The following is a 26,483-nucleotide window of genomic DNA, read 5'->3' as shown; positions in this document are numbered from 1 at the left end:
AAAGACACTCATCTACATAAAGTAGATAGCCAAACCAGTACTGAAACAAGAATCAGTAGAGGTAATGGTATATAAGAGTATATCGTCGATCTGAAAAGGGAGGTAGGAGATGAATCTCTACGACCGATAACAGAGAACCTATAAAATAGATCCCCGTTAGGATGAACATTGCATTCAATAGGTAAAACTCCCTTCACATCCCTCTGACATTCACTGCACTCTGAGAGGAACCGGGCTTCAGCATGCTGAGAAGCTCATGTCAACGTAGAAATCTAGCACAAACTTACTTCACCACCTCCATAGGAGGCAAAGTTTGTAAAACTGAATTGTGGGTGTGGTGGGGGGGTGTATTTATAGGCATTTTGAGGTTTGGGAAACTTTGCTCCTCCTGGTAGGAATGTATATCCCATACGTAACTAGCTCATGGACTTTTGCCAATTACATGAAAGAAAAATCCATTTTCTAGACCTAGAGATATACAAAACAAACTCAATGGGTACAGATATTTTGCATACAACCTTATATCATAAGGACACAGACAAAAATTCCATTCTGCACTACAACAGCTTTCATCCTCATACACAGAAATACGGTGTCAGCTCCTCGCAGCTCCTGAGAGTAGTTCAGAATAACACTGATGATTGTCTTAAAAATGTGCAATTAAAAGATATGGCTCAGAAGTTCCTCCAACGTGGTTATCCCTCACAACTCATTGAAAAACAACTTCTGGTTGCCGAGCGACAAACCCGTGATGGTCTTATGGTGAGGAATTAGGAGAAAGAAGAAGACCCAAGATTGAACTTTGTGACCACCTATACTCCATTCTCGGAAGTAGTATCCAACACCATCAAGGACAATTGGAAAATAGTGGCGAAAGATACAAGCCTTCCTTTCTATGATCTCCCAACACCTCGGATGGTCTACAAGAGATCTAAAAATTTGCGAGACCTTCTAGTCTTGAATGACCCGGTGCACTGTTATGAACGCCAGACTTGGCTACCAAAGGCTAAATTGGGATGTTACAGATGTGGTAACTGTGTCACTTGTAACCATATGGTGACCAGTAAAAGCTTCCATCACCCACACACGAACAAAAAGGACAAGATTCAACATAGATTGACGTGTACATCAGAGTTTGTGATTTATGCCATCATCTGTCCGTGTTCCTTGTACTACATTGGAAAGACATTGTCCACATTGAGGGTTATTCTTATTGACCATGTACCACAATTGCGACGTGGAGGCGATAGAGCGTTGACTCTACTACGACTAGAAGCCAGGTGGATTTTAAATTTAAATACCATGACTCCCAAGGGACTAAATTCAACGATAGACTTTGGATGTTGCTATAGATAAATATTCTATGCACATCTTCTACTTATGGACACCCCCTCCCATATGGACTTTTGTTCTCTCTTGCAGTAAAACATCTGCATCTATATTCTTTAGAGTCTAAGTCACTACAATCATTATGGTTTTTTGTTTCAATTGATATGTAAGCATTTCAATCAATATTTATGCATAATTGTAGTCTCCCATTGATACTTATACAGTATAGATTGGTCGCTTTTTGTCATTAGTGTAATTGACTACTTTATTATTTGCAGCATTACTTCTGCAGTCTTACTGCTGGGGATTGCTGCTTTATTATTATGATGTTGCCACTTAGCGTAGTTTCTATCTATTTGTCCGCACATGTTTGTTTATTTAGTCTCACTTTATTTTTTATCCTGCCTTTCTGATGTGCACACTTACCAGTGTGCACATCCCCTAGCGTACCGCTTCGTTTTGTATCTTGACATATAGCTCCTGTTTACCACTGCCATGACTCCAGTATATGGCCTCATTTTGGATGCCGGTGCGCGTGACGTCATTACGTTGGCGTACACACGAATGGAACACTGATTACATCGGGCGGAAGGCTACTGAACGGTTTGGCGGGTTTTATGCTTATTTTTTATTATTATTGTTAATCACATTAGGTATATAAGTTGGGTTATGTATGCGGTTTGTTTATCTCTCACATGGGCTCCGTTTGAAAAAGGTATAAGTGTAGACCGAAACGTTATGGGTTAAGGCCCTGCTGTTTAACCTTGATTGGATTAAAAGGCTTGTTATCCAAATCTCCTGTGTTGCCTGCTTTCTTCCGGATACTTCATATACACTGTGCCGAGTGTGTATTCTGGATCATACTTATATGCTACATTGTTCTGCAGTGCACCAGGTGGCTGTTGTGTTGGTGCGTGCCACTTCTCTTTCATTTGTGTATATATATATATATATATATATATATATATATATATATATATATATACACATATATGTATATATATATATATATATACATATATATATATACATACACACAGATAGATAGATAGATAGATAGATAGATAGATAGATAGATAGATAGATAGATGTAGTCTGCCCATGTTTGTGCAATAATCACATGATTTAGGAAGCAATGTGACAGCCATGTGAACATTTCATTTTAGTACATTACCTTTGTCTTATTACATGAAAGATCAATGATCCTTACATACAGTTTTGCTTCATTATGTATTTCTATGCCTGGAATGCTAATTTAGATCATGTTTCTACAATGCAAGTTCTCTGTGGGAGAGCATTATGAGGTTTCTGCTGGGGGGGACATATGTATCACGCGCATGACACTCACATGTTTGTTCAAACCTAAGCACAAGATCAGTGGTGTGCAGCAAGGGACTCTAGTTGTCTATTAATGAGACTGATGGCATCAGATGCTCCTTCCTGTCCTCACACATATTCTGTTTTGCTTCTTTAGTACATTTTACTTCAATGATTACATGTCTGGCAGGTTCAGTGGTCAGTTATTTTTTTACAAATTTTGTGATTAACTTAACTTTCAAAGTGGGTCTGCAAAGTATTCACTGATTTATTTATTTTGTCTGTTGGGATATATAACAAAATGTGCTGGTGGCATTCTATAGGTCCAATAGAAAAAAAGGGATGCTTCTGTCTTGTTTTTTGTGTGAAATCGCATGCATTGTGCCCCTCACCAGACAAAGTTTCTGAAGAATGCAGATGTTTACAGCATCTGGGTTAATTTGCATCTGGTATGTATTTGTACACAGTTTGAAGTCATAAAAATAACAGAACCTCAAATATTGTAGATATTCCCATACAGGTATGCTTACAACTCATTATTTCCTAATTTTGCAAGCCTTTCCGTTTTGTCTTGCTGCAACAAGACAAATCCTGTCTGGGAATAAATAGTCTGCTACTCACTTGCTACCAGTGTCAGCACAAGTGATATCCAAAACTCCAAGGGTGCAAGGGGGTTGTTTACTTGAGTCTAATATGTTTTAGAGTAGGTATATTTATATATCTGTCTATAGATTGCTGTATCAACAAATATTTCAGTAGAGAAAAATTGCAAGGAAGGAGCCTGTATAAAAATGTAATCTAAATAAGGAGCAACCAGTATTCCCGGAAATCTGATCACAGATAAAGGATCTGAAAACTCTGGGAGCCGTAGCTAGTCCAAAAGCATTAGCTACAAACTGCTAGTGTTTGTCAAGGAAAGCATCCTTCAAATCAATGGTTGACATAAATTGAACCTATAGGGAATCTGTGATGGTGCAAAACAAAAACACAGAAGGGCGCCTCCTAGTGTGATATAGTACAGATTGTATACAGATATCACACTAGTAGGCGCCCTTCTGTGTTTTTGTTTTGCACCATCACAGATTCCCTATGACCTCTTCTTTTTGGGAAGGAGCGGACATGAATTGAAGGTTGAAATACCATTGGAAGCCAGTCCAAGTGGACATTACATCAGCAGGGATTGATCCACCTATGGACTGATAAGTCACAGCATTTTATATAAATCATAACATTGTATATGCACTATATTTCTGATGTATATTCAGCATATTGTTGACACTGGATTGTTGATTTAGTATTATATATACTTTGTGTTGTCTAGCGCCCCCTTAAGTGGGGAGTAGGAATTGTCATCAGGTTTGCTTTATAAATTGAACCTGTTGAACCAAAGGCAAAATGGTTCGAATTGTTTCCATTTCAAAGGTGGGAAGCCTCAATAATTTGTTCAGAGCTTTCAGATCTAAAAATGAGCCTTAATCTTCCCTACTTCATTGGCGCCATGAACAAAATTAATTAAAATACTAGTTTGCTCTGACTCTGAAACTAGATTAATCACTCCCATACGTTCCAGGCTGCTGACTTTATAGGATTCTTTGGAACTTGAGACAGAAGGAACCTTCCTCAAGGGTGCCTGAAACAAAAACCTATCCTAAAACTCTGGGAAACTATATTTAGTACCCAAGCTTCCATAGGCTCTAATGAGAGCCTCATTATGATGCCATCATAGACAGCACAGAACCTAAGTGCAGCGAAGAGGGTAAGTAGCGCAGCAATATTAAATAATATATATGTATATGATTATATACATATATATTTATGTGTATATACCCATACTAACACATAAATACATATATATAAGCATATACATATATATGTACAGGGAACACACAGTTCCCATAGACCGCAATGTAAAGGCACTATTCAGTGTCATTTTTCCCCCACTCCCAACAACTTTATCCACAAAATACTGCCTAGTGCAGTTGTTTTACTAAAAAATAAAAATGCTATAATTATTATTATTTTTTTAAATACACTACACTGTATTTTGTGGGCATTTTAAGCACAATTATAAAATTAACCAGAGATCTGATCTCTGGTTAATTCTATAAACACTAATTGCTACCGCAAGCTTGTGATAGCAATAACCAGCCAATTGTAATAGCTGGCTATTTATTGCGCGTCTGATAAATTAAATTAGTGCTCCACTTGTAATATAGCCCTAAATGCATTAAGTATGCAGCACACAGAGATGAATCCCTTACCCTAGTTGGGGAAAAATGCAATAACAAGAATATATAACTATATTCACAAAGTGCATTATATAGGAACCGCCACCTCAAAGTGCCGAGTAGCACATAGCAGTTCTGTATCCCGCAGAAGATGGGCACTGAATAAGCAGAGTCCTGACAGAAAGAAAGGGGCGAGAGCGTATTTTTTTTATTTTTTTTTAACGGTTTTGTGAATGGAGTGCTAACAATATAGCAGCGTGCAACTGAAAAATCCTGACGCGCTGAGAGACATTATCCAAAGCACAACTCTATTACTACTGTGCTAAAGAAAGAAAAAAAAAAAAAAAACTGTGAACCTCACCAGTGCTGATGATGTGTACAAAAAACTCCTATATACAAACTGTGTAGCAGACTAGCCTAGTAATATAGAGTATTCTTTGAATGCCGTGTCTCCTTCAATGTACTTCAGACTCCCAAGGGTGGTATATCATATAAATGTGCTAAATATAGGCACTGTCTGAATGTATGCAGAATATATAGAGTCACCTGGCTATGATATACACATAGATGTACCTGCTAATAGCCTGTAAGCTATGTCAGTGTATTTGCAAATTACCTGAAAAAACACCCACTCTACTGTGCTTACTCGGCAGCTGGAATTCTCCGTCCAGTAGAACAGCCCATAAAGGTTAGATGAAACTAACCTAGGTTTTGAGAGAGGAGATACCTTGACGAGGCCAATAGAAGGAGGCTGCAGGACCAGTCCCAGTGACAAACTCCCGCAGGAGAATTACTCTCACTGTCTATGGAACTCCTTTGTATCCCTCTGTCCAGCCCTGTGAGGGGAATAATATGGGCTCACACCAGTTTGAGAACCCCTTTCAATGAAAAATCCTGAGCACCTCAAGTTTTCACCTTACTCCTGTGGAGGCAAAAATAAGACTAAGATATACAGGGAAGTGGGAAGATTAAAAGCTCTTGGTATAGTGAGTGTTTTGCCTGCCTCCTAGTGGTCTGGAGTTTAATTCCATAAGTAACGGCGTATGAACTCTCACCACCTGAGATAACAGTATAGAACACATTTTATTATTATTATTATTTATTTATAAAGCGCAGACAGATTCCGCAGCACTGCCCATGGGTACAAGGATAACAGTTCAATGGAGAAACAATACAATAAGACAAATACAGGGGGAATTGAGGGCCCTATTCCCGTGGGAACTTACAATCTAGATGGGTAGGAGGATGGGAAACAGGAGGTGGGGACTGAAAGGGTGAGAATGATAGTAGTGAGGAGATAGAGGGCAACTGTTAGTTAAGTGAAGTTAGTTTGTTAATAAGTCGGATGATAGGATTCCCTGAACAGAAAGGTCTTTAGGGAACGTTTAAAGGAGGAGAGGTTAGGGGCAAGTCTGACAGTTCGAGGAAGTGCGTTCCAGAGGGTTGGTGCCTCACAAGAGAAGTCCTGTAGTCTAGCATGAGAGGAGGTGATGGTAGAGGACGCCAGAAACAGGTCATTGTTGGATCTTAGGGGACGGGCAGGAGTATATTTGTTGATGAGTGAGGACAGGTAGGGTGGGGCAGCATTGGTTAGGGCTTTGTAGGTCAGGGTGAGAATTTTGAATTTAACTCTGTTGTGAATGGGGAGCCAGTGAAGGGACTCACAGAGAGGTGCAGCAGAAACAGAGCGTCGAGATAGGTGGATTAGCCTGGCAGAAGCATTTAGGATGGATTGGAGGGGAGAGAGGCGGGAGAGAGGGAGGCCAGTTAGTAAGTTACAGTAGTCAAGTCGGGAAATTACCAGGGAGTGGATTAGCTGTTTAGTAGTTTCAGCATTCAGAAATGGACGAATTTTGGAGATATTGCGAAGGTGGTTGCGGCAGGATGAAGAGAGCAGTTGGATGTGGGGAATGAAGGACAGATTTGAGTCTAGCGTGACTCAGAGGCAGCGGACTTGGGGTGATGGGGAGATAGTGGTGCCGCCAACAGTTATAGAAAAATTAGAAACTGGAGTAGAGTTAGAGGGGGGGAATTAGAAGTAGTTCGGTCTTAGACATATTTATTTTTAGGTGGTGAGAGGCCATCCAGGAGGAAATGCCAGATAAGCAGTCGCTGATGTGTGAATTGACAGAAGGAGAGAGTGCAGGGGTGGATCTGGGTGTCATCAGCATAGAGATGATAGCAGAAGCCATAGCTGTTGATAAGTTTACCCAGTGAAGAAGTATAAATAGAGAAGAGTAGAGGACCCAGGACAGAGCCTTGGGGTACTCCAACATACATAGGCAATAGAGAGGAGTCACCAGCAAAAGAGATGGAGAAGGATCTGTTAGAGATAAGAGTGAATCCAGGATAGGGCAGTGTCACAGAGACCAAGAGAGCAGAGAGACCGTAGGAGAAGGGGGTGGTCAACAGTGTCAAAGGCAGCAGAAAGGTCAAGTAAGATGAGTATCAAGTAGTAGCCTTTGTTTTAGCAGAAAGGAGGTCGTTAGTAACCTTGGTGAGGGCAGTCTCAGTTGAGTGTTGGGGACGGAAGCCAGATTGAAGGGGGTCGAGCAATGAGTTGGAGGACAGGAAGAGGGTTAGGCGATTGAAGACTAGTTTTTCAGGTAATTTTGAAGCTAGCGGGAGCAGTGATATGGCGCGGTAGTTTGCAGGGGAGTTAGGGTCAAGAGAGGGTTTTTTGAGGATGGGGGTGACCTTTGCATGTTTGAAAGAGGCAGGAAATGAGCCGGTAGAAAGGAATAGGTTGAATATGTGAGTAAGAGCCGGAGTGAGAGTGGGAGACAGAGGAGGAATTAGATGTGAAGGAATAGGGTCAAGTGGGCAGGTAGTGAGGTGTGAGGAAGACAAAAGGGAAGCCACTTCACTCTCAGGAATAGTGCTTATGTCCCATAGGAATAGTGCTTATGTCGGCTATAAAAGAATATCCAGAGTTCAGAAATCTTCAATCAGAAATTCACAGTAAAATTATGCTTACCTGATAATTTTCTTTTCTTCTGACGGGGAGCGTCCACAGCTGCATTCATTACTTTTGGGAAATACAGAACATGGCCACCAGGAAGAGGCAAAGACACCGCAGCCAAAGTCTTAAATACCTCCCCCACTAACCTCATCCCCCAGTCATTTTGCCAAGGGAACAAGGAACAGTAGTAGAAATACCAGGGTGAAAAAGGTGTCAGAAGATTAAAAAATATGGTCGCCCCATAGATAAAAACGCGGGTGGGGAGATGTGGACTCTCCGAATCAGAAGAAAAGAAAATTATCAGGTAAACATAATTTAAGGTTTTCTTCTTAATAGGGGAGAGTCCACAGCTGCATTCATTACTTTTGGGAAAACAATACCCAAGAAATAGAGGGCACTGAATGCAAAACGGGCGGGTACAAGAGGCGGCCTCATCTGAGGGCACCACAGCCTGAAAACACCCAAAGCCCAACAAAAAAAACTGCTTCACCAGAAGCAGAAGGACCAAACAAAAAAGGAAAGGACCAAGTAACTGCCCATCAGTTAAGACCAACAAGGCCCTTGCTAGAGACCGCCCAGAATCACTAGACTCCACTGAGCACAAAGGCCTCCAAGTAGAAAAAGTCCCTCAGGTTCCGAGCCCACACATAAACGCACCCAGACTAGAGGGAAGGGGGGACTTCCCCATTCTGCCAAAAGGGAAGAAGAACTTGAATACAACAGTCCAAAAGGACCACCGGACAACCACCAGGGCACTAAAGAACCCCAAACATAACTCCCAGAGCACAACCAAGGTTGCAACAGGACAAAAACCAAATAGAGAACGAACCGAAAAATAACAAACCCTTATTTGCATGGAAGTCCAAGGGGCCAAGTAACGTCCCAATCCTAAAAACCTAGAGGGACAAGATAGACCCCTTTCATACACAGGGTGCAAACCCGCACTCAGGATAGAGCAACTGAGGAATAAAACCACCCCCGGTAACCGCTAAAAATAGCACCATAATATCTAAGCATGCTCCAGATGAAGCCATTGGCTTCCCTCTTCAAAAGAGGTCTCAGCGGACGCGAGCCGTCAACACTAGCTAAACAATGCTAGGAATCTGCACCAGGACTCTCTCAGAGGAAAAGCTCCAAAGATAAAAGAGCAGAGCAACTCCCTCCTAAGAAGACAGGGAGGAAAGGATAGCACCCAAAAACCAACAGAGAAAGCTACCTGCTGAGGGAAGGAAACACAGCGAAACCTCCCACCTAAGGAAGGCCCAAACAATTTAACAATGATACGCGGTCAAGGCTCAACAGGGCCGTCATATCCCTGACCCCCACTCCAAGGTAACGGACCCAGCACCAAAGCGACTGGCAAAGTCCGAAAGGACAAGGTAATGAAAAGTTCCCAGAACCACCAAGACCCTCAAGAATGAGGAGGGGATCGAGACCCCCCCAAGGACGAGCTCGGGTTCCAGAACCCAGACACAGCTCCCTTCCCAATAGAAGGGGCAGTCCCAAAAAAGGAGACCCGATAATGAGACTACAGAAACGGCATGCCACCAGAAACCAAACCGGCACATAACATCCTGCACACAAGGCAGGAAGAGAAGGACATCCGGGGCACCAGGCGGATACTGTTGTAAACCCAGTCTTCCCCCAAAAGGAGGGGAAACGCAGCCATAACTGCTCATTCACCCTCAGGCATGGAGTGTAAAGCTGTAGACGGACGTCATAAGAAAAATACCGATTGACAGGAACCATCCGGCCACTACAGAAGAAAACCCCACCGAAAAGACAAGAGGACGTTCCGGATCCCTCTAAGAGATCAGGACACAGAAAACCCCAAAAAGTCCAGTCAAAGACAAGGATCAGGGCCATAAAACCGGACCCCCCGGAAACCGGCTTTAAACTAATAATCCCTGAGGAACCGATGGGTTATCACATCCAGGGAAGACCTTGCACCATAGGAGATGCTATCACAGCCGCATCCAAGGGACCTTGGACACTGAACGTTTATGTAAGTATCCCGGAGACAGGGATCTTGACCCCTAAATGCTTGAGGGACAATAAGTCTAAAGACTAAGGGAAATTTACAAGAGAACAGTCCTCAGAACCTAGAAATCTAGATCTAGATAATCTCCAACAATCCTCTCAGGATCCATATCCTGGAAACCCCTACAGCTCAAGGAATTTACTAATGAACGAGCATTCCAAGTACTAACCATGCCCGACCCTTCTTATCTCCCGAGATCAGATGAGATTGGGGGCATTCAGGGTGGAGAGACCTTAGGCGACCTAAACGCCTAGCATGGGCAAACGCAGGTAAAAGACGACACAATCTCCAGAGTTCCAAAAATATGGAAGCAGCCAAGATATCGTAGAGGAAACAAAGGGCTAAAAACCCGGAGCTACCAGAAACCAGATAACCAGAAATACAGCCCCAATGAAGGGGAAAAGTGGCACAGCAACCTCGACCCTATAAGGAAGAGGTATAGTCGCCAAGGATTCACAACGGACAACCCAAGATAAAGAATACCAAAAGAGGAGATGAGAATTGCCACCTAACCTGGTAGCACGGATATCCAAAGAGTCATCTGAACTTGCAACCTCCTTGGGAAGAGAACTCTAGCTCTGAGGCCAAAGGACCTCAGGAACCCCCAGAGTAAGCCCTAGCAGGATCCCACCACGGTAACCCCGCCAACAATCAAGAACAGGACACTGAGGACTGAGCCCAATCCCCTCTGATGCACCACCCAAAGGAAAAAACAAGGACCAGCCTTACGTCTAGGAACGAAAGGCCTCCTCTATAGCATATAAAATCAAGAGAAAAAAAAAACAACTCCTCGCCAGAGTGAGCAAACTCGGCACCCCAACTAGGCCAGCCAGTAATAACGGCACCATGTGGTTGATATAGACATCCAGGAACAGAAAGACTAGTGCCCGACCAGGACCAGCCTGATATATAGGGCACCATGGAACTGTCCAAGTCCACAGAATCCCTAGTAGGGATAGACAAACGATAGACATAACACAAATTATCAAACTTCCGCGGAAGTGCTAAAGCGACCACAAAATCGCTAGTATCAAATTCCAAAAAAAGAAATGTTTTCCAAAAGGAAAAACTATAACAGACATGAGCTTCACAAAATGAAATAAAATACATACTAACCGGATCAAAGTAAATGAAGGCAGCACCTGCAGGTGAACACCCAAGAAGAATGGACACACTAACAGGACCAGCCAATCAGAGGTCCAATTCTTCCAAAGCTCAGGACTGGAATAAGATACCCCAAAAAAAGAAAAATGGAGACAATAAGGAGATTGACTTCATCCCCATGCGTCTAACCCAGCTTGCCGTCCAAAACGGAAGACAGAGGATCCATCGAACTATTAAAACTGGAATCCTTCAGCACTGCCAAAACATGAATGCTCAGAGGAAAACGCTTCCCCAGAGGGCTGATCTGATCCAGATGATCCCATGCCTGACGAGCCCTGGTTAGCAGAACAAGAACAGTATCTTCCAGGAAGATGTAAATGCGCCAACGCCATAGATATAGCAGTGCAAAACCGTGCCGTAACTTCTGGAGGAAACAAGCCGCCTTCCGGAGAAGGGGTAACGGCATTTGGGACACCAGCTGCGTAGCAAGAGAAGGCTCAGGGGCGCACGCCCCACAGGATATGGAATCCTCAGGGGGGGATGGCTCTGCGGACTCCAAGTTCCCCGATACGGGAGAAAAAAGCACTCTAAAGCGGCATTCGGAACATTACTGATGGGCATGGATAACCCGGGCCATTTCATATTCTTTGCAAGAAGTAGAATCTGAATCAGAGACATCCATCTCCACAAAATCAGAATCCTCCATAACTTGGTGAATGAAATTATGGATAAAAAATAAACGGCATCTAACTCACCACCTCCTATGACCCAGACAAATAGAAAAACAGACTCTCTGTTGCCACACAGTCAGGAATACAGGCCACAGAAAAGTGCGGCAGTCCAAAAAGACAACGCAGCCTGAAAAAAAAACAGAATTTATGCTTACCTGATAAATTACTTTCTCCAACGGTGTGTCCGGTCCACGGCGTCATCCTTACTTGTGGGATATTCTCTTCCCCAACAGGAAATGGCAAAGAGTCCCAGCAAAGCTGGTCACATGATCCCTCCTAGGCTCCGCCCACCCCAGTCATTCGACCGACGGACAGGAGGAAATATATATAGGAGAAACCATATGATACCGTGGTGACTGTAGTTAGAGAAAATAATTCATCAGACCTGATTAAAAAACCAGGGCGGGCCGTGGACCGGACACACCGTTGGAGAAAGTAATTTATCAGGTAAGCATAAATTCTGTTTTCTCCAACATTGGTGTGTCCGGTCCACGGCATCATCCTTACTTGTGGGAACCAATACCAAAGCTTTAGGACACGGATGAAGGGAGGGAGCAAATCAGGTCACCTAAACGGAAGGAACCACAGCTTGCAAAACCTTTCTCCAAAAAATAGCCTCCGAAGAAGCAAAAGTATCAAATTTGTAAAATTTGGCAAAAGTGTGCAGTGAAGACCAAGTCGCTGCCTTACATATCTGGTCAACAGAAGCATCGTTCTTGAAGGCCCATGTGGAAGCCACAGCCCTAGTGGAGTGAGCTGTGATTCTTTCGGGAGGCTGCCGTCCGGCAGTCTCATAAGCCAATCGGATAATGCTTTTAAGCCAAAAGGAAAGAGAGGTAGAAGTCGCTTTTTGACCTCTCCTTTTACCAGAATAAACAACAAACAAGGAAGATGTTTGTCTGAAATCTTTAGTAGCCTCTAAATAGAATTTTAGAGCACGGACTACGTCCAAATTGTGTAACAAACGTTCCGTCTTTGAAACTGGATTCGGACACAAAGAAGGTACAACTATCTCCTGGTTAATATTTTTGTTAGAAACAACTTTCGGAAGAAAACCAGGCTTAGTACGCAAAACCACCTTATCTGCATGGAACACCAGATAGGGCGGAGAACACTGCAGAGCAGATAACTCTGAAACTCTTCTAGCAGAAGAAATTGCAACTAAAAAAAAAACTTTCCAAGATAGTAACTTAATATCTATGGAATGTAAAGGTTCAAACGGAACCCCTTGAAGAACTGAAAGAACTAGATTTAGACTCCAGGGAGGAGTCAAAGGTCTGTAAACAGGCTTGATCCTAACCAGAGCCTGAACAAATGCTTGAACATCTGGCACGGCTGCCAGTCTTTTGTGAAGTAAAACAGATAAAGCAGAGATCTGTCCCTTTAGAGAACTTGCAGATAATCCTTTCTCCAAACCTTCTTGTAGAAAGGATAGAATCTTAGGAATTTTTATCTTGTTCCATGGGAATCCTTTGGATTCACACCAACAGATATATTTTTTCCATATTTTATGGTAAATTTTTCTAGTTACAGGCTTTCTAGCCTGAATCAGAGTATCTATTACAGAATCTGAAAACCCACGCTTTGATAAAATCAAGCGTTCAATCTCCAAGCCGTCAGTTGGAGGGAAACCAGATTCGGATGTTCGAATGGACCCTGAACAATAAGGTCCTGTCTCAAAGGTAGCTTCCATGGTGGAGCCGATGACATATTCACCAGGTCTGCATACCAAGTCCTGCGTGGCCACGCAGGAGCTATCAAGATCACCGAGGCCCTCTCCTGATTGATCCTGGCTACCAGCCTGGGAATGAGAGGAAACGGTGGGAATACATAAGCTAGGTTGAAGGTCCAAGGTGCTACTAGTGCATCTACTAGAGTCGCCTTGGGATCCTTGGATCTGGACCCGTAGCAAGGAACCTTGAAGTTCTGACGAGACGCCATCAGATCCATGTCTGGAATGCCCCATAATTGAGTTATTTGGGCAAAGATTTCCGGATGGAGTTCCCACTCCCCCGGATGGAATGTCTGACGACTCAGAAAATCCGCTTCCCAATTTTCCACTCCTGGGATGTGGATCGCAGACAAGTGGCAGGAGTGATCCTCCGCCCATTGAATTATCTTGGTCACTTCTTTCATCGCCAGGGAACTCCTTGTTCCCCCCTGATGATTGATATATGCAACGGTCGTCATGTTGTCTGATTGAAACCTTATGAATTTGGCCTTTGCTAGTTGAGGCCAAGCTCTGAGAGCATTGAATATCGCTCTCAGTTCCAGAATGTTTATCGGGAGAAGAGACTCTTCCCGAGACCATAGACCCTGAGCTTTCAGGGATTCCCAGACCGCGTCCCAGCCCACTAGACTGGCGTCGGTCGTGACAATGACCCACTCTGGTCTGCGGAAGCTCATTCCCTGTGACAGATTGTCCAGGGTCAGCCACCAACAGAGTGAATCTCTGGTCTTTTGATCTACTTGAATCATTGGAGACAAGTCTGTATAATCCCCATTCCACTGTCTGAGCATGCACAGTTGTAATGATCTTAGATGAATTCATGCAAAAGGAACTATGTCCATTGTTGCAACCATCAATCCTATTACTTCCATGCACTGCGCTATGGAAGGACGAGGAACAGAATGAAGTACTTGACAAGAGCTTAGAAGTTTTGATTTTCTGACCTCTGTCAGAAAAATCCTCATTTCTAAGGAATCTATTATTGTTCCCACGAAGGGAACTCTTGTTGACGGGGACAGAGAACTTTTTTCTTTGTTCACCTTCCATCCGTGAGATCTGAGAAAGGCTAGGACGATGTCCGTATGAGCCTTTGTTTTTGACAGGGACGACGCTTGAATTAGGATGTCGTCCAAGTAAGGTACTACTGCAATGCCCCTTGGTCTTAGAACCGCTAGAAGGGACCCTAGTACCTTTGTGAAAATCCTTGGAGCAGTGGCTAATCTGAATGGAAGTGCCACAAACTGGTAATGCTTGTCCAGAAAAGCGAACCTTAGGAACTGATGATGTTCCTTGTGGATAGGAATATGTAGGTATGCATCCTTTAAATCCACGGTAGTCATAAATTGACTTTCCTGGATGGTGGGTAGGATCGTTCGAATAGTTTCCATTTTGAACGATGGTACCCTGAGAAATTTGTTTAGGATCTTCAGATCCAAAATTGGTCTGAATGTTCCCTCTTTTTTGGGAACTATGAACAGATTGGAATAAAATCCCATTCCTTGTTCTCTTATTGGAACTGGATGTATCACTCCCATCTTTAACAGGTCTTCTACACAATGTAAGAATGCCTGTCTCTTTATTTGGTTTGAAGATAAGTGAGACCTGTGGAACCTTCCCCTTGGGGGTAGTTCCTTGAATTCCAGGAGATAACCTTGAGAAACTATTTCTAGCGCCCAAGGATCCTGAACATCTCTTGCCCAAGCCTGAGCAAAGAGAGAGAGTCTGCCCCCCACTAGATCCGGTCCCGGATCGGGGGCTATCCCTTCATGCTGTTTTGGTAGCAGTGGTAGGCTTCTTGGCCTGCTTACCCTTGTTCCAGCCTTGCATTGGTTTCCAGGCTGGTTTGGGTTGTGAAGTATTACCCTCTTGCTTAGAGGAAGCAGAATTAGAGGCTGGTCCGTTTCTGCGAAAGGGACGAAAATTAGGCTTATTTTTAGCCTTAAAAGACCTATCCTGTGGGAGGGCGTGGCCCTTTCCCCCAGTGATGTCTGAAATAATCTCTTTCAAATCTGGTCCAAATAATGTTTTACCTTTGAAAGGAATGTTAAGCAATTTTGTCTTGGAAGACACATCCGCTGACCAAGACTTTAGCCAAAGTGCTCTGCGCGTCACGATAGCAAACCCTGAATTTTTCGCCGCTAATCTAGCTAATTGCAAAGCGGCATCTAAAACAAAAGAGTTAGCCAATTTAAGTGCTTGAACTCTGTCCATAACCTCCTCATACGAAGATTCTTTACTGAGCGACTTTTCTAGTTCCTCGAACCAGAAACACGCTGCCGTAGTGACAGGAACAATGCATGAAATTGGTTGTAGAAGGTAACCTTGCTGTACAAAAATCTTTTTTAAGCAAACCCTCTAATTTTTTATCCATAGGATCTTTGAAAGCACAACTATCTTCGATAGGAATAGTAGTGCGTTTGTTTAGAGTAGAAACCGCCCCCTCGACCTTGGGGACTGTCTGCCATAAGTCCTTTCTGGGGTCGACTATAGGAAATAATTTCTTAAATATAGGGGGGGGAACAAAAGGTATGCCGGGCTTTTCCCACTCTTTATTTACTATGTCCGCCACCCGCTTGGGTATAGGAAAAGCGTCGGGGGGCACCGGAACCTCTAGGAACTTGTCCATCTTACATAATTTCTCTGGAATGACCAAATTGTCACAATCATCCAGAGTAGATAACACCTCCTTAAGCAGTGCGCGGAGATGTTCTAATTTAAATTTAAATGTCACAACATCAGGTTCAGCTTGATGAGAAATTTTTCCTGAATCTGAGATTTCTCCATCAGACAAAACCTCCCTCATGGCCCCTTGAGATTGGTGTGAGGGTATGCGGAGCCGTTTTTAAATTTAACCCCTATACAGTCCCAGCTATATGCTTTGCTGAGACCCAACCAAGCCCAGAGGGGAATACGATACCAAATGACGCCTCTAGAAGCTTTTTTAGTGATTCTTAGATCCTCACACATGCATCTGCATGCCTTGCTCTCCAAAAACAACTGCGCAGTAATGGCGCGAAAATGAGGCTCAGTCTATAACTAGAAAGGCCCCCAGACTAAAAAAGGTGTCCAACACAGTGCCTGCCGTTTTTTAAACGTTCCCCAAGATTATAATGCCAATTATTAGCTAGAATCTGCATAATATGCCCCAATAAAGCAATCGTTTTAGCCCATAAAAATGTCTACCAGTTTTTAAGCCCTTTTTTAAGCCCTTTATTCTTTTATGTTTGACTAAGAAAATGGCTTACCGGTCTCCATGAGGGGAAATGACAGCCTTCCAGCATTACATGGTCTTGTTAGAAATATGGCTAGTCATACCTTAAGCAGAAAAGTCTGCTAACTGTTTCCCCCAACTGAAGTTACTTCATCTCAACAGTCCTGTGTGGAAACAGCAATCGATTTTAGTTACTGTCTGCTAAAATCATCTTCCTCTTACAAACAGAAATCTTCATCCTTTTCTGTTTCAGAGTAAATAGTACATACCAGCACTATTTTAAAATAACAAACACTTGATAGAAGAATAAAAACTACATTTAAACACCAAAAAACTCTTAACCATCTCCGTGGAGATGTTGCCTGTGCAACGGCAAAGAGAATGACTAGGGTGGGCGGAGCCTAGGAGGGATCATGTGACCAGCTTTGCTGGGACTCTTTGCCATTTCCTGTTGGGGAAGAGAATATCCCACAAGTAAGGATGACGCCGTGGACCGGACACACCAATGTTGGAGAAAAGGTCATTATGTTCCGAAATAGCCATGAGCCCAAGCATCACTACACATTAGTAGACAGAATCACATAACAAACATGCTTAAAGTCCCCCCTGTTCAATAACCTCTCTCAGGAGATATTAACCCTTGATTCCAAAGATAAAGGAGTCCCACTGAGACCCTGACTTATTCATATACATTACATACTCATACTGAAAGTAAAATAAAATGATCTTACAGGAATCTACACCGTGAAACAGGAACACTGCCCTTCAAGTGTTACAGATAGTAGCATCGCTTTTGACATGGACTTGAGTGAATAAAGCATGCAGCGAAACTCGTCAACACTGATTGCTTATGGAGCTGTTAATATGAGTCGGGATGGTTTCGCAGAAAGACTCTCCCTGCATCTCTGGACTCTAACTTTCATCCATGCTCTCACTGAGAGGCTGACAGGACTACTTAAATCTTCCGTCCCATTCCGAAGAGTACTATCCTCCATAAGAGACTAAACCGAATCTTCCAACACTTCTCTGCCAACCTCCTGTGATAAAAGGCAAAGAATGACTGGGGGATGAGGGAAGTGGGGGGAGGTATTTAAGCCTTTGGCTGGGGTGTGTTTGCCTCCCGCTAGTGGCCAGGTTCTGTATTTCCCAAAATTAATGAATGCAACTGTGGACTCTCCCCGTTTAAGAAGAAAATATATTTTGGAATCTAGTCCTCTGTTCTCAATTTTAGAACATGAACAGAATTACATCTTTTTCCCTGATTTTGTTTTTGAAGTTTTGTTGCATCAAATATACCATATAGGGAGGAAACCATTATTACAATGTAGTGTCTCCAAATCAATTTGTGGAAACAGCATGTTTTTATGGGATTTTATCTATTTATTTATTTATTTTTTAAAACAACGAAGTAGCCAGAGGAAGAGGAAACAACAAAGAACAAAAACATACTGACAACTAAGTAAAAATGTAAGAAGAAATTAGTCTGTTTACAAAATAATGTGTATTTTACAATAGAATCATATTCACGTTCTAACTATTATACAATGCTGTTCTCATGCAGTTGTGTCTGTGAAGTAATACAGGAAACAATGTATAAAATTAAGCTGAACTTTCATACGGAAGTTATGTTCACAAGAACTACTTTACTTTGTTTTTTTGTTACATTGATAAACACTGAGATTGTAATAAATAATGAAGTTATATTACAAAATTGTTTACTGCACATAATTAAACATTTTGAATTTTGACCTCGTCATATAATTTAGCTCTGAAACTTTTGAGTTCTATACTTGCAGAACTAGAAATGAACACTGTAGACTTCTTCGATTAACCCTGCTACATATATGTTTCTAACTGTTGCAAAACAATGCATTGTATACTAACATACAGGCAGTGACTAGACTTGTCTATTCCTGGACTGATTGGCTCTTCCAAATAAAGCAAGTGATGGCCGGTGTTTGGCTATGTGCAGCAAATAAGGGGTGATTTTGTTTTTTAAAATCTTTACATTTGGCAAATAATAAAGCAAGACAGAAGAAATATCTTGTAAATACAATATTGTCTATTTTCTGCATATGAAGACTTCAAAAGCACATATTTTTATTGAACATAGCCAGAAGCTATTGAATTATAACCACAGAGGCTTTAAAAAAACTCTCCAAATTAGCGTTTGTGAAACAAAACTTCAATTAGTTCTCATCACTTAAAAATAAGCAATACATGTCATTTTGCAAATACGTAATGATTCATACAGAGTAAGTATTTCATGATACCAACAATCCATACCTTCCAATTGGCTAGTTTTTGAGACTCTATGATCTTTATTACAGCTCCAATTAAAATTCCTGAAAAATAAAAACAAAAACATTAATTTAGGGTTTCACAGGAATTTGGCATCTAAATAACTATTTAATGAAAGCAATATGAACAGTGACTCTGCATGAATTGTATATTGCCAAGTAGTGATGACAATTTAGCCTTGAGAAGTTATAAATGATCAAGCACTAAACGTAACACACTCATCAAACATATTAAATGGACAGTGTAATGTAAAATGTGCTACCTTTTAATGTGTTTCCAATTAAATAGTTTACAAATAACATCCTTACTTTTATTTTGTCATTTGAAACAGCTGATTTTGCCTATTGAAACTACCATCTAAACTGAAAATATGAATACTGCTGTATCCTCCATAGAAAAGCTATGTGAACAAGAGGCAGAAGCAATAATCATGTTCCCAGTGGGGGTGGAGAGATAAGTACTAAAATGTTCATTTTTTATTCTTCTCTAAGTATTGGCATTTGTGTTTACAGAAAGAAATAAAACAAGGAAGTTTGTATGTATAAAGATAAAGATAAGGAGGCCTGTTCTCCCTGCAAGCTAAACCCTTTTAAATAGGTTGTTGTTGTTTCAATGAACAAAACCATCTGTTTCGTTTGCATAAAAAACAAATGGAGCAATTTATCATACATCTAACACTTTACAGCTTGTATAGCAGGAAGTTAGAAATAAATTAAGGAGAAACCAATTTTACATTATAGTGTCCCTTTAAGAACTAATTTCTATCTATGCAACCTACTCAGCTCCTGATATGTTGTTTAGGATGTGTCTGTAAGGAAATGTCCTGAATGATTTTACTGCTGAACATTATTAGCCTATTTTCCCATACCACATTTTTTACACTTAAGGTGTAATGTAGAAACTTTATCCCTAGTATCATTTATAGACTAATTATAAGCAGTGTTGGTCCAAACAGATTTACTTTTAAAAGGAAGGATGCCTATCTTATATGTGAAGGAAAAGCCCACTAATAATGCTCTTATTACATTAAAACCAAACACTACGGAATTTCATAATACAAATGCAAGCAAACCGGAAGTTATATGGTGCAATAGGAATGTCTGTATAGCATCCTATGCACATTCCTGTTGACCGTGGGGAAGTCATCCCACAGATGACACCAGGAAATGTGTTTCAGAAAGAATTAGTGGTCCTGGCTACATATAGATCACCTCTCATTTGCTAAGGTTACCACCACATTTACATAATAAAAATTCCCCAAATGTAAAACAAATACTTGTTTTGTTGGCATAATGGTACTGCCAGAAATAAGAGGACATGTCTGGGTTGTTATTAATTGTGTGTCCTGAGCTACTTACCATTTGCCAGATAAGCACATATAGTACATTCCTCTAATATTCTCACTGGGTGGAGAGCCTAAAATACACACAGGTGACAAAAGGTGGCATCATTCACCTACAACATTTTAATAAATGGTGAAAGTGTGTTGTAGGCTTTTGGGACTTTTTGTAATAATTTTAAAAATAAATGACTTCATTGGTTTACTATTTTTATGTTTGTATAATGGACTAGCGTGTTTTATCATATATTTACATTATTGGGAATAAAACAAATGACAAAGATTTGTTTTTACATAAATATAAACTAATCTGAAGATAACAGATGACCATCCACAGGCAAAGCCAGATGCACACCAGCTTATTGTATGATATAAGGAAAGAAAAGCTCTGGAAACATTTTGAAGGTTTCTATAATCTGAGTTAAATAACAGGCCAGAAAGCATATTGCCATTTACAAGAATAACATTTTTGTGTTTTCATTTTAACACTTAATCAAGTTAACAGCAATAAAAATAATGTATGTAATAATTGCTTACATGTGGCAAATGAAAGTAACACTTTGACTTCTCTAAATGTGTTCCTCTGTCACCAGTACTCTTCAAATACAAGTTTTCATTATAATTTTAAGTACTTTCTCTAAGCCCAGATGACGCATTGTTCAAGTAAACTCTGCTATTTATAGAACGTGTCACATTGCCTTTTTTCGTTTGTAACAGTTACCATTTAACTATTACAAGAGTATCCAATGCAGATATGCTCAATTTATTAAGTGCCGAGCCGACAAGGTTTCCTATCATAAACCTTGTCCACCCGGCCTCGCCGCAAGGGGACAGCAATACACTGCTACTTAACTTCTCTGTCACTTAAAGTGTGGTAGATTTCAATCATCCCAATTCCTCAGATTAGCCAATTCCGTCACTTCCGGTGACGTAGAATAAGCTGTTTGACCGCAAATTCAAACACTGCGCATGCGTCACTGCTTTCAAAATGCCACGACTCTTTCATATCAGCCAATTCTGCCCACACCACTCAGTCGACAACAGAACTGCTTGTTAACCACACACATATATAAGATGCACTATAGTGCCCCCCCCCCCTTTCATTATTTTTTTGCTTCCGTCTGGGGGGTTCAAAGGGAGTGCCCTGCCGATCCTCTGGCATCCACCCCAAGTGAACCTTGTGGAATAAACTCCCAGGCGAAGGCAAAAAAATAGTGAAGATGGTGGAATTAAAGTGCATTGTATATATGTCTTTTTAACAACACAGTGACGTGCAGCGAATGAAATGCAGTGACGCGGGGAAGCCCATGCTGATTCCACATCACTGGATGTGACGGTATTGGCTGATCTGCCAGAACACTGGCCAATCTCAGACGGCAGCACAGTTTAGGTGGCGAGAGGATTATTTAGCAGTGGTCTTAATACTGCAGCTACTTAACTAGCGTTAACCTGAAATGTTCTGGCTCCAAAGCTGCTCTCACAGCCTAACCCTTTGAGTGCTAAGCTGTTCAAAGGTTTTTTTTTAATTTTTTTACTTTATTTTTTATTTTTCCAGATCCCCAAGACTTACACTGTTGGAAAGGTTAGGTGATTACCTTTTCAAACGGTGGGTCTTGGGGGTCTGTAGCTGCTTAGATGCCTGAGATACAGGCTTCTAAGCAGCATGCCCCCTTTTCCTATACTTAACATTGTTAAGTAAAAAGTTGCGCGGTGACATCATTACGTCATTGCACGTGACGTCACCGCGTATAACGTGAAGCCCCTGTCACTATACAGGCCCGATCGCCGGGGTAGGAGCCCCCAGATCTACCTCAAGGTGGGAGAGTGCTAGCAAAGGCTCTGAACCGTCGTTAGCACCTGAGTTTGAAACTCTGCAACGGCTCAGAGCCGTCATTAGCACTCAAGGGGTTAAAGGAATATGAGACCCAAAATGTTTCTTTCATTATTCAGATAGAGAATGCAATTTTTTTTAAAAAACTTTTGAATTTACTTCTATTATGAATTTGTATTTGTTCCCTTGGTATTGTTTGTTAAAAAGCAGGGGCGCAAGCTCAAGAGCCTGCCCATGTCTGGAGCACTATATGGGAGCAGATTTTAAAGAAAGTGATCAATTTGCCAGAGCACTAGATGGCCGCACTAATTCCTGTCATGTAGTGCTCCAGATGCCTGCCTAGGCATCTCTTTAATAAAGAATACCATGAGAACGAAGTATATTTGATAATAGAATTAATTCTGGAAATTTTAAAAAATTGTATGTTCTGTCTAAATTTTAAAAGAAGATTTTTGGGGTTTATATCCCTTTAGAAAATGGAGCCCACAGAACTTGTAGCTTTTAAAACTACTTAGTCTTTTACAGAAGTGCAATGAATCTCAATGAAGTTAAAAGAATGTGCACATTATACAAAGCACGTTTCCTTATGTTAGTGTGTTATGATAATCGAATGTTACATTTACTCTGTATCTGTTGGCATGGGGATTTTAAACTGTGGCAAGATCAAATCTCCAAAAAATGTAGCAGGAGTGAATAACTGTTCATATGTGCGTCAACCCCATTTACAAAATGTCAGTCAGTATTGAGCTACTGGCTACCAGTGACCTTATAATGTATAATGCGCTGCTGAATTGTCTACCATATTTTAATTCATCTGTAATAATAATTCACATGTCCTCTTTAGTTACAGTCAGTAATGTACCATTGAGACTATAATTGGCCTTCAGATCCTTAATGCATCATTTTGCTCTTGGCAATATTACTTTTTAGATACCATTTATTTTCCAAATCCTCCAGTTAAAATATATTGGTCAGGTAATAGAGAACATAGCTCAATACCAAGAAACTAAAAACAGAATTTATGTTTACCTGATAAATTTCTTTCTCCTACGGTGTATCCGGTCCACGGCTTCATCCTTACTTGTGGGATATTCTCAATCCCTACAGGAAGTGGCAAAGAGAGCACACAGCAGAGCTGTCAATATAGCTCCCCTCAGGCTCCGCCCACCCCAGTCATTCGACCGACGGTTAGGAGAAAAAGGAGAACCATAGGGTGCAGTGGTGACTGTAGTTTACAAAAATAAATTTAAACCTGACCAAATGCCAGGGTGGGCCGTGGACCGGATACACAGTAGGAGAAAGAAATTTATCAGGTAAACATAAATTAGTTTTCTCCTACATTGGTGTATCCGGTCCACGGCTTCATCCTTACTTGTGGGAACCAATACCAAAGCTTTAGGACACGGATGAAGGGAGGGAACAAGTCAGGTAACCTAAACGGAAGGCACCACTGCTTGTAAAACCTCCCAAAAATAGCCTCCGAAGAAGCAAAAGTATTGAATTTGTAAAATTTGGCAAATGTATGCAGTGAAGACCAAGTCGCTGCCTTACAGATCTGTTCAACAGAAGCCTCATTCTTGAAAGCCCATGTGGAAGCCACAGCTCTAGTAGAGTGAGCTGTAATTCGTTCAGGAGGCTGCCTTCCAGCAATCTCATAAGCCAACCGGATGATGCTTTTCAGCCAGAAAGACAGAGAGGTCGCAGTCGCCTTTTGACCTCTCCTCTTGCCAGAATAGACGACAAACAAGGACGATGTTTGTCTGAAGTCTTTAGTTGCTTTTAGATAAAACTTCAAAGCACGAACCACATCAAGATTGTGTAACAGACTTCCTTGTTAGAAACTGGATTAGGACACAGAGAAGGAACAACTATTTCCTGGTTAATATTCTTATTGGAAACCACTTTTTGAAGAAAACCAGGCTTGGTATGTAAAACGACCTTATCTGTATGAAACACCAGATAGGGTAAATTACACTGCAAAGCAGACAATTCAGAAACTCTTCTAGCAGAAGAAATAGCAACCAAAAACAAAACTTTCCAAGATAGTAACTTGATATCTATGGAATGTAGAGGTTCAAACGGAACCCCTTGAAGAACTGAAAGAACTAAATTTAGACTCCATGGAGGAGCCACAGGTCTGTAGACAGGCTTGATTCTGACTAAAGCCTGTACAAACGCCTGAATATCTGGCATGGCTGCCAGACGCTTGTGTAACAAAAAAGACAGAGCAGATATCTGTCCTTTTAAGGAACTAGCTGACAGACCTTTCTACAATCCTTCTTGGAGAAAAGATAGTATCCTTGGAATCCTAATCTTACTCCATGAGTAACCCTTGGATTTGCACCAGTAAAGATATTTCCGCCATATCTTATGATAAATTTTCCTGGTGACAGGCTTTCTAGCCTGAATCAGAGTATCTATAACTGATTCCGAAAACCCACGCTTAGCTAGAATCAAGCGTTCAATCTCCAAGCAGTCAGTTGCAGAGAAACTAGGTTTGGATGTTCGAATGGACCTTGGATTAGAAGGTCCTGCCTCAAAGGTAGCTTCCATGGTGGAACCGATGACATATTCACCAGGTCTGCATACCAAGTCCTGCGTGGCCACGCAGGAGCTATAAGAATTACTGAAGCCTTCTCCTGTTTGATCCTGGCTACTAGCCGGGAGAGAAGAGGAAACGGTGGAAAGACATAAGCTAGACTGAACGACCAAGGCGCCACTAAGGCATCTACCAATGTCGCCTTGGGATCCCTGGACCTGGACCCGTAACGTGGAACTTTGGAGTTCTGACGTGACGCCATCAGATCCAGATCTGGAAGGCCCCATAGTTGAGCTAACTGGGCAAAAACCTCCGGGTGAAGTTCCCACTCCCCCGGATGGAAAGTCTGACGACTCAGATAATCCGCTTCCCAGTTGTCCACTCCTGGGATGTGAATTGCTGATAGATGGCAGGAGTGATCCTCTGCCCATTTGATGATCTTGGATACCTCCCTCATCGCCAGGGAACTCTTTGTTCATCCCTGATGATTGATGTACGCTACAGTAATCATGTTGTCCGACTGAAATCTGATGAATTTGGCCTCCGCTAGTTGAGGCCATGCCTGGAGCGCATTGAATATCGCTCTCAATTCCAAAATATTTATCGGGAGAAGAGATTCTTCCCGAGACCAAAGACCCTGAGCTTTCAGGGACTCCCAGACCGCACTCCAGCCTAAGAGGCTGGCGTCGGTCGTGACAATGATCCACTCGGTCTGCGGAAACTCATTCCCTGAGATAGGTGATCCTGAGACAACCACCAGAGGAGTGAGTCTCTGGTTTTCTGGTCCATTTGTATCTGGGGAGACAAATCTGCATAATCCCCATTCCACTGTTTGAGCATGCAAATGGAAGCACGTCCATTGCCGCAACCATTAGTCCTATTACCTCCATGCACTGAGCTATGGAGGGTTGAGGAATGGATTGAAGAACTCGACAAGTGTTCAGAAGTTTTAACTTCCTGACCTCCGTCAGAAAGATCTTCATTTCTACTGAGTCTATTATTGTTCCCAGGAAGGGAACCCTTGTGAACGAGGACAGAGAACTCTTTTCTATGTTCACCTTCCACCCGTGAGACCTTAGAAAGGCTAGAACAATGTCCGTATGAGCCTTTGCTTTGTGAAAGGACGACGCTTGTATTAAGATGTCGTCTAGGTAAGGTGCTACAGCAATGCCCCTTGGCCTTAGCACCGCTAGCAGGGACCCTAGCACCTTTGTGAAAATTCTGGGGGCAGTGGCCAATCCGAAGGGAAGAGCCACGAACTGGTAATGCTTGTCCAGAAAGGCGAACCTTAGGAACTGATGGTGATCTTTGTGGATAGGAATATGCAGGTACGCATCCTTTAAGTCCACGGTAGTCATATATTGACCCTCCTGGATCATTGGTAAAATTGTCCGAATGGTTTCCATTTTGAATGATGGAACTCTGAGGAATTTGTTTAGGATTTTTAAATCCAGAATTGGCCTGAAAGTTCCTTCTTTTTTGGGAACTACAAACAGGTTTGAGTAAAAACCCAGTCCTTGTTCTGCTGTCGGAACTGGGTGTATCACTCCCATTTTTAAAAGGTCTTCTACGCAATGTAAGAATGCCTGTCTCTTTATCTGGTCTAAAGATAAGCGAGACATGTGGAACCTTCCCTTTGGAGGAAAGTCCTTGAATTCTAGAAGATACCCGAGAGACAATTTCTAGTGCCCAGGGGTCCGGAACATCTCTTGCCCAAGCCTGAGCAAAGAGAGAAAGTCTGCCCCCTACTAGATCCGGTCCCGGATCGGGGGCTACCCCTTCATGCTGTCTTGGTAGCAGCAGCAGGCTTCTTGGCCTGTT

General features: G+C 41.9%; 1 protein-coding gene across 1 annotated transcript in view; it reads right to left on the bottom strand.

The window, feature by feature from the left end:
- The window catches only part of SLC9A8 (solute carrier family 9 member A8), a gene marked incomplete in the record, with an annotated part of 719,342 nt that overhangs the window by 522,558 nt on the left and 170,301 nt on the right, over positions 1 to 26,483 (bottom strand). Inside the window, 1 exon segment of the mRNA XM_053691852.1 lies at positions 18,939 to 18,997. Within this exon segment, the coding sequence (XP_053547827.1) occupies positions 18,939 to 18,997 (59 nt within the window).

This window comes from Bombina bombina, chromosome 1 (assembly GCF_027579735.1).
Source record: "Bombina bombina isolate aBomBom1 chromosome 1, aBomBom1.pri, whole genome shotgun sequence".
Classification (NCBI taxonomy): domain Eukaryota; kingdom Metazoa; phylum Chordata; class Amphibia; order Anura; family Bombinatoridae; genus Bombina; species Bombina bombina.
Note: the sequence above shows the minus strand (reverse complement) of the source record. Positions and strands in the feature narration are given on the sequence as shown.